At 45.5% G+C, this 16,753-nt stretch overlaps 1 protein-coding gene across 1 annotated transcript in view; it reads right to left on the bottom strand.

Annotated features, from left to right (window-relative positions):
• The window catches only part of gpc5a (glypican 5a), a 280,182-nt gene extending 263,864 nt beyond the window's left edge, over positions 1–16,318 (bottom strand). Inside the window, exon 1 of the mRNA XM_071331026.1 lies at positions 15,875–16,318. Coding sequence (XP_071187127.1) covers positions 15,875–16,025 — 151 coding nt within the window. The 5' untranslated portion in view covers positions 16,026–16,318. The remainder of the gene's footprint in view (positions 1–15,874) is intronic.
• Positions 16,319–16,753: the final 435 nt, after the last annotated feature.

The raw sequence follows: 16,753 nt of genomic DNA, 5'->3' as shown, positions 1-16,753 counted from the left end.
AACAGAACCACTCAGCACCAGACCCATAGACAACACTAACAGAACCACTCAGCACCAGACCCATAGACAACACTAACAGAACCACTCAGCACCAGACCCATAGACAACACTAACAGAACCACTCAGCACCAGACCCATAGACAACACTAACAGAACCACTCAGCACCAGACCCATAGACAACACTAACAGAACCACTCAGCACCAGACCCATAGACAACACTAACAGAACCACTCAGCACCAGACCCATAGACAACACTAACAGAACCACTCAGCACCAGACCCATAGACAACACTAACAGAACCACTCAGCACCAGACCCATAGACAACACTAACAGAACCACTCAGCACCAGACCCATAGACAACACTAACAGAACCACTCAGCACCAGACCCATAGACAACACTAACAGAACCACTCAGCACCAGACCCATAGACAACACTAACAGAACCACTCAGCACCAGACCCATAGACAACACTAACAGAACCACTCAGCACCAGACCCATAGACAACACTAACAGAACCACTCAGCACCAGACCCATAGACAACACTAACAGAACCACTCAGCACCAGACCCATAGACAACACTAACAGAACCACTCAGCACCAGACCCATAGACAACACTAACAGAACCACTCAGCACCAGACCCATAGACAACACTAACAGAACCACTCAGCACCAGACCCATAGACAACACTAACAGAACCACTCAGCACCAGACCCATAGACAACACTAACAGAACCACTCAGCACCAGACCCATAGACAACACTAACAGAACCACTCAGCACCAGACCCATAGACAACACTAACAGAACCACTCAGCACCAGACCCATAGACAACACTAACAGAACCACTCAGCACCAGACCCATAGACAACACTAACAGAACCACTCAGCACCAGACCCATAGACAACACTAACAGAACCACTCAGCACCAGACCCATAGACAACACTAACAGAACCACTCAGCACCAGACCCATAGACAACACTAACAGAACCACTCAGCACCAGACCCATAGACAACACTAACAGAACCACTCAGCACCAGACCCATAGACAACACTAACAGAACCACTCAGCACCAGACCCATAGACAACACTAACAGAACCACTCAGCACCAGACCCATAGACAACACTAACAGAACCACTCAGCACCAGACCCATAGACAACACTAACAGAACCACTCAGCACCAGACCCATAGACAACACTAACAGAACCACTCAGCACCAGACCCATAGACAACACTAACAGAACCACTCAGCACCAGACCCATAGACAACACTAACAGAACCACTCAGCACCAGACCCATAGACAACACTAACAGAACCACTCAGCACCAGACCCATAGACAACACTAACAGAACCACTCAGCACCAGACCCATAGACAACACTAACAGAACCACTCAGCACCAGACCCATAGACAACACTAACAGAACCACTCAGCACCAGACCCATAGACAACACTAACAGAACCACTCAGCACCAGACCCATAGACAACACTAACAGAACCACTCAGCACCAGACCCATAGACAACACTAACAGAACCACTCAGCACCAGACCCATAGACAACACTAACAGAACCACTCAGCACCAGACCCATAGACAACACTAACAGAACCACTCAGCACCAGACCCATAGACAACACTAACAGAACCACTCAGCACCAGACCCATAGACAACACTAACAGAACCACTCAGCACCAGACCCATAGACAACACTAACAGAACCACTCAGCACCAGACCCATAGACAACACTAACAGAACCACTCAGCACCAGACCCATAGACAACACTAACAGAACCACTCAGCACCAGACCCATAGACAACACTAACAGAACCACTCAGCACCAGACCCATAGACAACACTAACAGAACCACTCAGCACCAGACCCATAGACAACACTAACAGAACCACTCAGCACCAGACCCATAGACAACACTAACAGAACCACTCAGCACCAGACCCATAGACAACACTAACAGAACCACTCAGCACCAGACCCATAGACAACACTAACAGAACCACTCAGCACCAGACCCATAGACAACACTAACAGAACCACTCAGCACCAGACCCATAGACAACACTAACAGAACCACTCAGCACCAGACCCATAGACAACACTAACAGAACCACTCAGCACCAGACCCATAGACAACACTAACAGAACCACTCAGCACCAGACCCATAGACAACACTAACAGAACCACTCAGCACCAGACCCATAGACAACACTAACAGAACCACTCAGCACCAGACCCATAGACAACACTAACAGAACCACTCAGAGAGCTGGTGATCCAGCAGAACAGAACCACTCAGTGAGCTGGTGATCCAGCAGAACAGAACCACTCAGTGAGCTGGTGATCCAGTAGAACAGAACCACTCAGTGAGCTGGTGATCCAACAGAACAGAACCACTCAGTGAGCTGGTGATCCAGCAGAACAGAACCACTCAGTGAGCTGGTGATCCAGCAGAACAGAACCACTCAGTGAGCTGGTGATCCAGTAGAACAGAACCACTCAGTGAGCTGGTGATCCAGTAGAACAGAACCACTCAGTGAGCTGGTGATCCAGTAGAACAGAACCACTCAGTGAGCTGGTGATCCAGCAGAACAGAACCACTCAGTGAGCTGGTGATCCAGCAGAACAGAACCACTCAGTGAGCTGGTGATCCAGTAGAACAGAACCACTCAGTGAGCTGGTGATCCAGCAGAACAGAACCACTCAGTGAGCTGGTGATCCAGCAGAACAGAACCACTCAGTGAGCTGGTGATCCAGCAGAACAGAACCACTCAGTGAGCTGGTGATCCAGTAGAACAGAACCACTCAGAGAGCTGGTGATCCAGCAGAACAGAACCACTCAGTGAGCTGGTGATCCAGTAGAACAGAACCACTCAGTGAGCTGGTGATCCAGCAGAACAGAACCACTCAGTGAGCTGGTGATCCTGCAGAACAGAACCACTCAGTGAGCTGGTGATCCAGCAGAACAGAACCACTCAGTGAGCTGGTGATCCAGCAGAACAGAACCACTCAGTGAGCTGGTGATCCAGTAGAACAGAACCACTCAGTGAGCTGGTGATCCAGCAGAACAGAACCACTCAGTGATCTGGTGATCCAGCAGAACAGAACCACTCAGTGAGCTGGTGATCCAGTAGAACAGAACCACTCAGTGAGCTGGTGATCCAGTAGAACAGAACCACTCAGTGAGCTGGTGAACCAGTAGAACAGAACCACTCAGTGAGCTGGTGATCCAGTAGACCAGAACCACTCAGTGAGCTGGTGATCCAGTAGAACAGAACCACTCAGTGAGCTGGTGATCCAGTAGAACAGAACCACTCAGTGAGCTGGTGATCCAGTAGAACAGAACCACTCAGTGAGCTGGTGATCCAGTAGAACAGAACCACTCAGTGAGCTGGTGATCCAGCAGAACAGAACCACTCAGTGAGCTGGTGATCCAGTAGAACAGAACCACTCAGTGAGCTGGTGAACCAGTAGAACAGAACCACTCAGTGAGCTGGTGATCCAGTAGAACAGAACCACTCAGTGAGCTGGTGATCCAGCAGAACAGAACCACTCAGTGAGCTGGTGATCCAGTAGAACAGAACCACTCAGTGAGCTGGTGATCCAGCAGAACAGAACATCTATAAAACAACAGTTCAACCAGCTCTGTGTGGTATAATGATGACATCCTGGATAGTGATGCTAAGATAACAACGCTACGCTACGCTACAATATCATGCATCCTGGATAGTGATGCTACGCTACGCTACGATATCTGGGAGATGAATCAAGAGAGATATTTTTATCTTCATAGTTTCAGAATTAGTCACAGAACACCGGAGGCAGTGTTTCCCCTAGTTAAATATTCCAGGTGGAGTGTGGAGGCAGTGTTTCCCCTAGTTAGATATTCCAGGTGGAGTGTGGAGGCAGTGTTTCCCCTAGTTAGATATTCCAGGTGGAGTGCGGAGGCAGTGTTTCCCCTAGTTAGATATTCCAGGTGGAGTGCGGAGGCAGTGTTTCCCCTAGTTAGATATTCCAGGTGGAGTGCGGAGGCAGTGTTTCCCCTAGTTAGATATTCCAGGTGGAGTGCGGAGGCAGTGTTTCCCCTAGTTAGATATTCCAGGTGGAGTGCGGAGGCAGTGTTTCCCCTAGTTAGATATTCCAGGTGGAGTGTGGAGGCAGTGTTTCCCCTAGTTAGATATTCCAGGTGGAGTGTGGAGGCAGTGTTTCCCCTAGTTAGATATTCCAGGTGGAGTGTGGAGGCAGTGTTTCCCCTAGTTAGATATTCCAGGTGGAGTGTGGAGGCAGTGTTTCCCCTAGTTAGATATTCCAGGTGGAGTGTGGAGGCAGTGTTTCCCCTAGTTAGATATTCCAGGTGGAGTGTGGAGGCAGTGTTTCTCCTAGTTAGATATTCCAGGTGGAGTGCGGAGGCAGTGTTTCCCCTAGTTAGATATTCCAGGTGGAGTGTGGAGGCAGTGTTTCCCCTAGTTAGATATTCCAGGTGGAGTGTGGAGGCAGTGTTTCCCCTAGTTAGATATTCCAGGTGGAGTGTGGAGGCAGTGTTTCCCCTAGTTAGATATTCCAGGTGGAGTGCGGAGGCAGTGTTTCCCCTAGTTAGATATTCCAGGTGGAGTGAGGCAGTGTTTCCCCTAGTTAGATATTCCAGGTGGAGTGTGGAGGCAGTGTTTCCCCTAGTTAGATATTCCAGGTGGAGTGTGGAGGCAGTGTTTCCCCTAGTTAGATATTCCAGGTGGAGTGCGGAGGCAGTGTTTCCCCTAGTTAGATATTCCAGGTGGAGTGAGGAGGCAGTGTTTCCCCTAGTTAGATATTCCAGGTGGAGTGTGGAGGCAGTGTTTCCCCTAGTTAGATATTCCAGGTGGAGTGTGGAGGCAGTGTTTCCCCTAGTTAGATATTCCAGGTGGAGTGAGGAGGCAGTGTTTCCCCTAGTTAGATATTCCAGGTGGAGTGTGGAGGCAGTGTTTCCCCTAGTTAGATATTCCAGGTGGAGTGTGGAGGCAGTGTTTCCCCTAGTTAGATATTCCAGGTGGAGTGTGGAGGCAGTGTTTCCCCTAGTTAGATATTCCAGGTGGAGTGTGGAGGCAGTGTTTCCCCTAGTTAGATATTCCAGGTGGAGTGAGGAGGCAGTGTTTCCCCTAGTTAGATATTACAGGTGGAGTGTGGAGGCAGTGTTTCCCCTAGTTAGATATTCCAGGTGGAGTGTGGAGGCAGTGTTTCCCCTAGTTAGATATTCCAGGTGGAGTGAGGAGGCAGTGTTTCCCCTAGTTAGATATTCCAGGTGGAGTGAGGAGGCAGTGTTTCCCCTAGTTAGATATTCCATGTGGAGTGTGGAGGCAGTGTTTCTCCTAGTTAGATATTCCAGGTGGAGTGTGGAGGCAGTGTTTCCCCTAGTTAGATATTCCAGGTGGAGTGCGGAGGCAGTGTTTCCCCTAGTTAGATATTCCAGGTGGAGTGTGGAGGCAGTGTTTCCCCTAGTTAGATATTCCAGGTGGAGTGCGGAGGCAGTGTTTCCCCTAGTTAGATATTCCAGGTGGAGTGTGGAGGCAGTGTTTCCCCTAGTTAGATATTCCAGGTGGAGTGTGGAGGCAGTGTTTCCTCTAGTTAGATATTCCAGGTGGAGTGTGGAGGCAGTGTTTCTCCTAGTTAGATATTCCAGGTGGAGTGTGGAGGCAGTGTTTCCCCTAGTTAGATATTCCAGGTGGAGTGCGGAGGCAGTGTTTCCCCTAGTTAGATATTCCAGGTGGAGTGTGGAGGCAGTGTTTCCCCTAGTTAGATATTCCAGGTGGAGTGTGGAGGCAGTGTTTCCCCTAGTTAGATATTCCAGGTGGAGTGCGGAGGCAGTGTTTCCCCTAGTTAGATATTCCAGGTGGAGTGCGGAGGCAGTGTTTCCCCTAGTTAGATATTCCAGGTGGAGTGCGGAGGCAGTGTTTCCCCTAGTTAGATATTCCAGGTGGAGTGTGGAGGCAGTGTTTCCCCTAGTTAGATATTCCAGGTGGAGTGTGGAGGCAGTGTTTCCCCTAGTTAGATATTCCAGGTGGAGTGTGGAGGCAGTGTTTCCCCTAGTTAGATATTCCAGGTGGAGTGTGGAGGCAGTGTTTCCCCTAGTTAGATATTCCAGGTGGAGTGTGGAGGCAGTGTTTCCCCTAGTTAGATATTCCAGGTGGAGTGTGGAGGCAGTGTTTCCCCTAGTTAGATATTCCAGGTGGAGTGTGGAGGCAGTGTTTCCCCTAGTTAGATATTCCAGGTGGAGTGTGGAGGCAGTGTTTCCCCTAGTTAGATATTCCAGGTGGAGTGTGGAGGCAGTGTTTCCCCTAGTTAGATATTCCAGGTGGAGTGTGGAGGCAGTGTTTCCCCTAGTTAGATATTCCAGGTGGAGTGTGGAGGCAGTGTTTCCCCTAGTTAGATATTCCAGGTGGAGTGTGGAGGCAGTGTTTCCCCTAGTTAGATATTCCAGGTGGAGTGAGGAGGCAGTGTTTCCCCTAGTTAGATATTCCAGGTGGAGTGAGGAGGCAGTGTTTCCCCTAGTTAGATATTCCAGGTGGAGTGTGGAGGCAGTGTTTCCCCTAGTTAGATATTCCAGGTGGAGTGTGGAGGCAGTGTTTCCCCTAGTTAGATATTCCAGGTGGAGTGTGGAGGCAGTGTTTCCCCTAGTTAGATATTCCAGGTGGAGTGTGGAGGCAGTGTTTCCCCTAGTTAGATATTCCAGGTGGAGTGAGGAGGCAGTGTTTCCCCTAGTTAGATATTCCAGGTGGAGTGTGGAGGCAGTGTTTCCCCTAGTTAGATATTCCAGGTGGAGTGTGGAGGCAGTGTTTCCCCTAGTTAGATATTCCAGGTGGAGTGTGGAGGCAGTGTTTCCCCTAGTTAGATATTCCAGGTGGAGTGTGGAGGCAGTGTTTCCCCTAGTTAGATATTCCAGGTGGAGTGAGGAGGCAGTGTTTCCCCTAGTTAGATATTCCAGGTGGAGTGAGGAGGCAGTGTTTCCCCTAGTTAGATATTCCAGGTGGAGTGTGGAGGCAGTGTTTCCCCTAGTTAGATATTCCAGGTGGAGTGTGGAGGCAGTGTTTCCCCTAGTTAGATATTCCAGGTGGAGTGTGGAGGCAGTGTTTCCCCTAGTTAGATATTCCAGGTGGAGTGTGGAGGCAGTGTTTCCCCTAGTTAGATATTCCAGGTGGAGTGAGGAGGCAGTGTTTCCCCTAGTTAGATATTCCAGGTGGAGTGTGGAGGCAGTGTTTCCCCTAGTTAGATATTCCAGGTGGAGTGTGGAGGCAGTGTTTCCCCTAGTTAGATATTCCAGGTGGAGTGTGGAGGCAGTGTTTCCCCTAGTTAGATATTCCAGGTGGAGTGTGGAGGCAGTGTTTCCCCTAGTTAGATATTCCAGGTGGAGTGAGGAGGCAGTGTTTCCCCTAGTTAGATATTCCAGGTGGAGTGTGGAGGCAGTGTTTCCCCTAGTTAGATATTCCAGGTGGAGTGTGGAGGCAGTGTTTCCCCTAGTTAGATATTCCAGGTGGAGTGTGGAGGCAGTGTTTCCCCTAGTTAGATATTCCAGGTGGAGTGTGGAGGCAGTGTTTCCCCTAGTTAGATATTCCAGGTGGAGTGAGGAGGCAGTGTTTCCCCTAGTTAGATATTCCAGGTGGAGTGTGGAGGCAGTGTTTCCCCTAGTTAGATATTCCAGGTGGAGTGTGGAGGCAGTGTTTCCCCTAGTTAGATATTCCAGGTGGAGTGTGGAGGCAGTGTTTCCCCTAGTTAGATATTCCAGGTGGAGTGTGGAGGCAGTGTTTCCCCTAGTTAGATATTCCAGGTGGAGTGAGGAGGCAGTGTTTCCCCTAGTTAGATATTCCAGGTGGAGTGTGGAGGCAGTGTTTCCCCTAGTTAGATATTCCAGGTGGAGTGTGGAGGCAGTGTTTCCCCTAGTTAGATATTCCAGGTGGAGTGAGGAGGCAGTGTTTCCCCTAGTTAGATATTCCAGGTGGAGTGTGGAGGCAGTGTTTCCCCTAGTTAGATATTCCAGGTGGAGTGAGGAGGCAGTGTTTCCCCTAGTTAGATATTCCAGGTGGAGTGTGGAGGCAGTGTTTCCCCTAGTTAGATATTCCAGGTGGAGTGTGGAGGCAGTGTTTCCCCTAGTTAGATATTCCAGGTGGAGTGAGGAGGCAGTGTTTCCCCTAGTTAGATATTCCAGGTGGAGTGTGGAGGCAGTGTTTCCCCTAGTTAGATATTCCAGGTGGAGTGTGGAGGCAGTGTTTCTCCTAGTTAGATATTCCAGGCGGAGGCCACTAGAACAACACCGTGACCTCTGGCTACAGAAGATGGATTGTTTTTGTTGTCAGACATTTTAAAAGAATCCAAATTCAGACACATAAATCTTTTCATTTTATTTTTTTTAAGACAAGAGAGAACCATTGTATGTATTGAGTTTGAACTAAGTGATGAATCTGTCCGGTTTATTTAACTTTAAACTAAATAAGGAGTGGTTTATATCCCTGAACAAGCCCCAGCTACAGAACAGGACTGTTGGTCTGGACACCGAACCACTAACTAAATGTCATGTGATCTTCAGCACCTCCAATCAACAGCAAGCGTCCCACATCCTGGAATACAACCAAAACATGGCTGTGTCTGAAATGGCACACTACACACTACACACTAGTCAAAAAGCGGCGCACCGACAGAGGGAATAGGATGCCATTTCTGACGCAGTCCAACCACAAAACCAGAGCTGGACAAAGTGCCTCCGTGTGCTCTGCTCGGTGAGTCCAGTGTCGGGCAGCCAGCTGTGTCAACACAGAGGAATATTATCTTTCAGCTAATGGGCTTCTGTAAATGTTCTCCAGTCAAGTGCATTGTCCAAAACATGAGGAATGATGTGTAGAAAAGGGGTATGGGATCTGATGGCCCATCAGAGACCCTGTAGATAGAATACTGAGGCCCTGTAGATAGAATACTGAGACCCTGTAGATAGAATACAGAGGCCCTGTAGATAGAATACTGAGACCCTGTAGATAGAATACAGAGACCCTGTAGATAGAATACTGTAGATAGAATACTGAGACCCTGTAGATAGAATACAGAGACCCTGTAGATAGAATACTGAGGCCCTGTAGATAGAATACTGAGACCCTGTAGATAGAATACTGAGGCCCTGTAGATAGAATACTGAGGCCCTGTAGATAGAATACTGAGACCCTGTAGATAGAATACTGAGACCCTGTAGATAGAATACTGAGACCCTGTAGATAGAATACTGTAGATAGAATACTGAGGCCCTGTAGATAGAATACTGAGGCCCTGTAGATAGAATACTGAGACCCTGTAGATAGAATACAGAGACCCTGTAGATAGAATACAGAGACCCTGTAGATAGAATACAGAGACCCTGTAGATAGAATACTGTAGATAGAATACTGAGACCCTGTAGATAGAATACTGAGACCCTGTAGATAGAATACTGAGACCCTGTAGATAGAATACAGAGACCCTGTAGATAGAATACAGAGACCCTGTAGATAGAATACAGAGACCCTGTAGATAGAATACAGAGACCCTGTAGATAGAATACAGAGACCCTGTAGATAGAATACTGAGACCCTGTAGATAGAATACTGAGACCCTGTAGATAGAATACTGAGACCCTGTAGATAGAATACTGAGACCCTGTAGATAGAATACTGTAGATAGAATACTGAGACCCTGTAGATAGAATACAGAGACCCTGTAGATAGAATACTGAGACCCTGTAGATAGAATACTGAGACCCTGTAGATAGAATACTGAGACCCTGTAGATAGAATACTGAGACCCTGTAGATAGAATACTGAGACCCTGTAGATAGAATACTGAGACCCTGTAGATAGAATACTGAGACCCTGTAGATAGAATACTGAGACCCTGTAGATAGAATACTGTAGATAGAATACTGAGACCCTGTAGATAGAATACTGAGACCCTGTAGATAGAATACTGAGACCCTGTAGATAGAATACAGAGACCCTGTAGATAGAATACAGAGACCCTGTAGATAGAATACAGAGACCCTGTAGATAGAATACTGAGACCCTGTAGATAGAATACTGAGACCCTGTAGATAGAATACTGAGGCCCTGTAGATAGAATACTGAGACCCTGTAGATAGAATACTGAGACCCTGTAGATAGAATACTGAGACCCTGTAGATAGAATACTGTAGATAGAATACTGAGACCCTGTAGATAGAATACTGAGACCCTGTAGATAGAATACTGAGACCCTGTAGATAGAATACAGAGACCCTGTAGATAGAATACAGAGACCCTGTAGATAGAATACTGAGGCCCTGTAGATAGAATACTGAGACCCTGTAGATAGAATACTGAGACCCTGTAGATAGAATACTGAGACCCTGTAGATAGAATACTGAGACCCTGTAGATAGAATACAGAGACCCTGTAGATAGAATACTGAGGCCCTGTAGATAGAATACTGAGGCTCTGTAGATAGAATACTGAGGCTCTGTAGATAGAATACAGAGACCCTGTAGATAGAATACTGAGACCCTGTAGATAGAATACTGTAGATAGAATACAGAGACCCTGTAGATAGAATACTGAGACCCTGTAGATAGAATACTGTAGATAGAATACTGAGGCCCTCTAGATAGAATACAGAGGCCCTGTAGATAGAATACAGAGACCCTGTAGATAGAATACTGAGACCCTGTAGATAGAATACTGTAGATAGAATACTGAGACCCTGTAGATAGAATACTGAGGCCCTGTAGATAGAATACTGAGGCCCTGTAGATAGAATACTGAGGCCCTGTAGATAGAATACAGAGACCCTGTAGATAGAATACAGAGACCCTGTAGATAGAATACAGAGACCCTGTAGATAGAATACAGAGACCCTGTAGATAGAATACTGAGACCCTGTAGATAGAATACAGAGACCCTGTAGATAGAATACAGAGACCCTGTAGATAGAATACAGAGACCCTGTAGATAGAATACTGAGACCCTGTAGATAGAATACTGAGACCCTGTAGATAGAATACTGAGACCCTGTAGATAGAATACTGAGGCCCTGTAGATAGAATACTGAGACCCTGTAGATAGAATACTGAGGCTCTGTAGATAGAATACAGAGACCCTGTAGATAGAATACTGAGACCCTGTAGATAGAATACTGTAGATAGAATACAGAGACCCTGTAGATAGAATACTGAGACCCTGTAGATAGAATACAGAGACCCTGTAGATAGAATACTGAGACCCTGTAGATAGAATACTGTAGATAGAATACTGAGACCCTGTAGATAGAATACAGAGACCCTGTAGATAGAATACTGAGACCCTGTAGATAGAATACTGAGACCCTGTAGATAGAATACTGAGACCCTGTAGATAGAATACTGAGACCCTGTAGATAGAATACTGAGACCCTGTAGATAGAATACTGAGACCCTGTAGATAGAATACTGAGACCCTGTAGATAGAATACTGAGGCTCTGTAGATAGAATACAGAGACCCTGTAGATAGAATACTGAGACCCTGTAGATAGAATACTGTAGATAGAATACAGAGACCCTGTAGATAGAATACAGAGGCCCTGTAGATAGAATACAGAGACCCTGTAGATAGAATACTGAGACCCTGTAGATAGAATACTGTAGATAGAATACTGAGACCCTGTAGATAGAATACTGAGGCCCTGTAGATAGAATACTGAGGCCCTGTAGATAGAATACAGAGACCCTGTAGATAGAATACAGAGACCCTGTAGATAGAATACAGAGACCCTGTAGATAGAATACTGAGACCCTGTAGATAGAATACAGAGACCCTGTAGATAGAATACAGAGACCCTGTAGATAGAATACTGAGACCCTGTAGATAGAATACTGAGACCCTGTAGATAGAATACTGAGACCCTGTAGATAGAATACTGAGGCCCTGTAGATAGAATACTGTAGATAGAATACTGAGACCCTGTAGATAGAATACTGAGACCCTGTAGATAGAATACTGAGACCCTGTAGATAGAATACTGAGACCCTGTAGATAGAATACTGAGACCCTGTAGATAGAATACAGAGACCCTGTAGATAGAATACAGAGACCCTGTAGATAGAATACTGAGACCCTGTAGATAGAATACAGAGGCCCTGTAGATAGAATACAGAGACCCTGTAGATAGAATACTGAGACCCTGTAGATAGAATACTGTAGATAGAATACTGAGACCCTGTAGATAGAATACTGAGGCCCTGTAGATAGAATACTGAGGCCCTGTAGATAGAATACAGAGACCCTGTAGATAGAATACAGAGACCCTGTAGATAGAATACAGAGACCCTGTAGATAGAATACAGAGACCCTGTAGATAGAATACTGAGACCCTGTAGATAGAATACAGAGACCCTGTAGATAGAATACTGAGACCCTGTAGATAGAATACTGAGACCCTGTAGATAGAATACTGAGACCCTGTAGATAGAATACTGAGACCCTGTAGATAGAATACTGAGGCCCTGTAGATAGAATACTGTAGATAGAATACTGAGACCCTGTAGATAGAATACTGAGACCCTGTAGATAGAATACTGAGACCCTGTAGATAGAATACTGAGACCCTGTAGATAGAATACTGAGACCCTGTAGATAGAATACTGAGACCCTGTAGATAGAATACAGAGACCCTGTAGATAGAATACTGAGACCCTGTAGATAGAATACTGAGGCTCTGTAGATAGAATACAGAGACCCTGTAGATAGAATACTGTAGATAGAATACTGAGGCCCTGTAGATAGAATACTGAGACCCTGTAGATAAAATACTGAGGCCCTGTAGATAGAATACAGAGGCCCTGTAGATAGAATACAGAGACCCTGTAGATAGAATACAGAGACCCTGTAGATAGAATACTGAGACCCTGTAGATAGAATACTGTAGATAGAATACTGAGACCCTGTAGATAGAATACAGAGACCCTGTAGATAGAATACAGAGACCCTGTAGATAGAATACAGAGACCCTGTAGATAGAATACTGAGACCCTGTAGATAGAATACTGAGACCCTGTAGATAGAATACTGAGACCCTGTAGATAGAATACTGTAGATAGAATACTGAGACCCTGTAGATAGAATACTGAGACCCTGTAGATAGAATACAGAGACCCTGTAGATAGAATACAGAGACCCTGTAGATAGAATACAGAGACCCTGTAGATAGAATACAGAGACCCTGTAGATAGAATACTGTAGATAGAATACTGAGACCCTGTAGATAGAATACTGTAGATAGAATACAGAGACCCTGTAGATAGAATACAGAGACCCTGTAGATAGAATACAGAGACCCTGTAGATAGAATACAGAGACCCTGTAGATAGAATACAGAGACCCTGTAGATAGAATACAGAGACCCTGTAGATAGAATACAGAGACCCTGTAGATAGAATACAGAGACCCTGTAGATAGAATACAGAGACCCTGTAGATAGAATACAGAGACCCTGTAGATAGAATACAGAGACCCTGTAGATAGAATACAGAGACCCTGTAGATAGAATACAGAGACCCTGTAGATAGAATACAGAGACCCTGTAGATAGAATACAGAGACCCTGTAGATAGAATACAGAGACCCTGTAGATAGAATACTGAGACCCTGTAGATAGAATACTGAGACCCTGTAGATAGAATACTGAGACCCTGTAGATAGAATACTGAGGCCCTGTAGATAGAATACTGAGACCCTGTAGATAGAATACTGAGACCCTGTAGATAGAATACTGAGACCCTGTAGATAGAATACTGAGACCCTGTAGATAGAATACTGAGGCCCTGTAGATAGAATACTGAGACCCTGTAGATAGAATACAGAGACCCTGTAGATAGAATACAGAGACCCTGTAGATAGAATACTGAGACCCTGTAGATAGAATACTGAGACCCTGTAGATAGAATACAGAGACCCTGTAGATAGAATACTGTAGATAGAATACTGAGACCCTGTAGATAGAATACTGAGACCCTGTAGATAGAATACTGAGACCCTGTAGATAGAATACAGAGACCCTGTAGATAGAATACAGAGACCCTGTAGATAGAATACAGAGACCCTGTAGATAGAATACAGAGACCCTGTAGATAGAATACTGAGACCCTGTAGATAGAATACTGAGACCCTGTAGATAGAATACTGAGACCCTGTAGATAGAATACTGAGACCCTGTAGATAGAATACTGAGACCCTGTAGATAGAATACTGAGACCCTGTAGATAGAATACTGTAGATAGAATACTGAGACCCTGTAGATAGAATACTGAGACCCTGTAGATAGAATACAGAGACCCTGTAGATAGAATACAGAGACCCTGTAGATAGAATACAGAGACCCTGTAGATAGAATACAGAGACCCTGTAGATAGAATACAGAGACCCTGTAGATAGAATACTGAGACCCTGTAGATAGAATACTGAGGCCCTGTAGATAGAATACTGAGGCCCTGTAGATAGAATACTGAGGCCCTGTAGATAGAATACTGAGGCCCTGTAGATAGAATACTGAGGCCCTGTAGATAGAATACTGAGACCCTGTAGATAGAATACAGAGACCCTGTAGATAGAATACTGAGACCCTGTAGATAGAATACTGAGACCCTGTAGATAGAATACAGAGACCCTGTAGATAGAATACTGAGACCCTGTAGATAGAATACAGAGACCCTGTAGATAGAATACTGAGACCCTGTAGATAGAATACTGAGGCCCTGTAGATAGAATACAGAGACCCTGTAGATAGAATACTGAGACCCTGTAGATAGAATACAGAGACCCTGTAGATAGAATACTGAGACCCTGTAGATAGAATACAGAGACCCTGTAGATAGAATACTGAGACCCTGTAGATAGAATACTGAGGCCCTGTAGATAGAATACTGAGGCCCTGTAGACAGAATACTGAGGCCCTGTAGATACCAATACATTGCCTCCTAGTCTCTGGCCTCTGATAGTTGGCTGTTTCTTCCTTTTCTCCTCTCCTTTATAATATTTAGGAGACCACAAAAAGGAAACATAATACTAATGCAGAAATAATTACAAAAAAAATATTTTCTCTCTGTCAAGTGCTGCAACACTATGACCCCATGACCCCAGGCCATTTTGACAGAGTCTAAAAGGAGGATGATTCCCTTGGCCTTTAGTAAACCTCCAACCTGAGACCAAGGCTCATCTTGAGAACCACCTGTACCTTTCATATTACTCTGACAAATCAGCCTAAATAATAGCAGATACAGCAGCCTAGGCACAGAGTTTATTTAAGCAATAAGGCCCGAGGGGGTGTGGTATATCGCCAATATACCACGGCTAAGGGCTGTTCTTATGCACGACGCAACGCAGAGTGCCTGGATACAGCCCTTAGCCGTGGTATATTGGTCATATACCACAAATCCCAGAGGTGCCTTATTACTATAATAAACTAGTTACTAACGTAATTAGAGCAGTGTAAAAAAATATATATATATTTTGTAATACCCGTGGTATTTCAGCCAATCAGCGTTTAGGTCTCGAACCACGCAGTTTATAATAACCGTTAGAAAACCAATGGGATGGCGAACATGTCGTCATGGAAACCAATACAGTTAGGAAAATACAATATCCTAAATAAATCAGGATCCATAGATCTACAGAATACAGGCTACGGCAGTTTGCTATGGTTCAACAGCCATGTATGAGTGAATACAGCACGTCTTGAGACCGTCCTCCAAAGCAGTCACTTTAGCAACCCGGAGATAAAAATTGTGAAAACGTGCAGATATACTAATGAATGTATAATGTATAAAACTACCGTAGGCCTACCTTCTCTCGGTCTCTCGGGTAGTGATTTCACCGGTCCAATCTGCCGCAGTTGAAAAACTTTGCGCACTTCATCACAGCTCGTTAAACTTCCCGAACTCAGCGCAACACAAGCAGCAACAAACAAACAGCACAGCATCTTCTGTGTTCCCATGTTCAAATGCAGCTGGATGTTACACAAAACTCCGATCTAATATTAAAGTTACGAACATTACTAACAGACCGCCATTCCTTCGATCACAACATCCACATTTTCAAGGTTCCTGAATCTGCGACGGGACTTTTTTCAATTATGGAAAAATTGCCTGAAATGTTCTAAAAAATTAAAATAAACTATAAATCCTGAATGAAGTTACAGCAGGAGTCGTTGAAAGAGTCATGGGACTGCAGAGGAACTCAACGGTAGCATGTTGAGCAATTTGTCGTGACTGGAGCCGTCAAGGGAATGAGAGGAATGGGCGGAACCATACCTGAGGAGACAGAACCACTGGGGAACACTACAACAGTGAGGTGCAGCGCCATCTTGTGGACTAACCTCGGAGAGGCAGCCTGAAACACCTCTAAAACAATGAGTAGTATAGTCTACTACAGCATGGCTATACGTTACTATGCAACAAACCTCGGAGAGGCAGCCTGAAACACCTCTAAAACAATGAGTAGTATAGTCTACTACAGCATGGCTATACGTTACTATGCAACAAACCTCGGAGAGGCAGCCTGAAACACCTCTAAAACAATGAGTAGTATAGTCTACTACAGCATGGCTATACGTTACTATGCAACAAACCTCGGAGAGGCAGCCTGAAACACCTCTAAAACAATGAGTAGTATAGTCTACTACAGCATGGCTATACGTTACTATGCAACAAACCTCGGAGAGGC

This window comes from Salvelinus alpinus, chromosome 10 (genome assembly GCF_045679555.1).
Source record: "Salvelinus alpinus chromosome 10, SLU_Salpinus.1, whole genome shotgun sequence".
In the NCBI taxonomy this organism is placed as follows: Eukaryota; Metazoa; Chordata; class Actinopteri; order Salmoniformes; family Salmonidae; genus Salvelinus; species Salvelinus alpinus.
The sequence above is the reverse complement of the archived record's forward strand: the minus strand, read 5'-3'. Positions and strand labels throughout refer to the sequence as shown.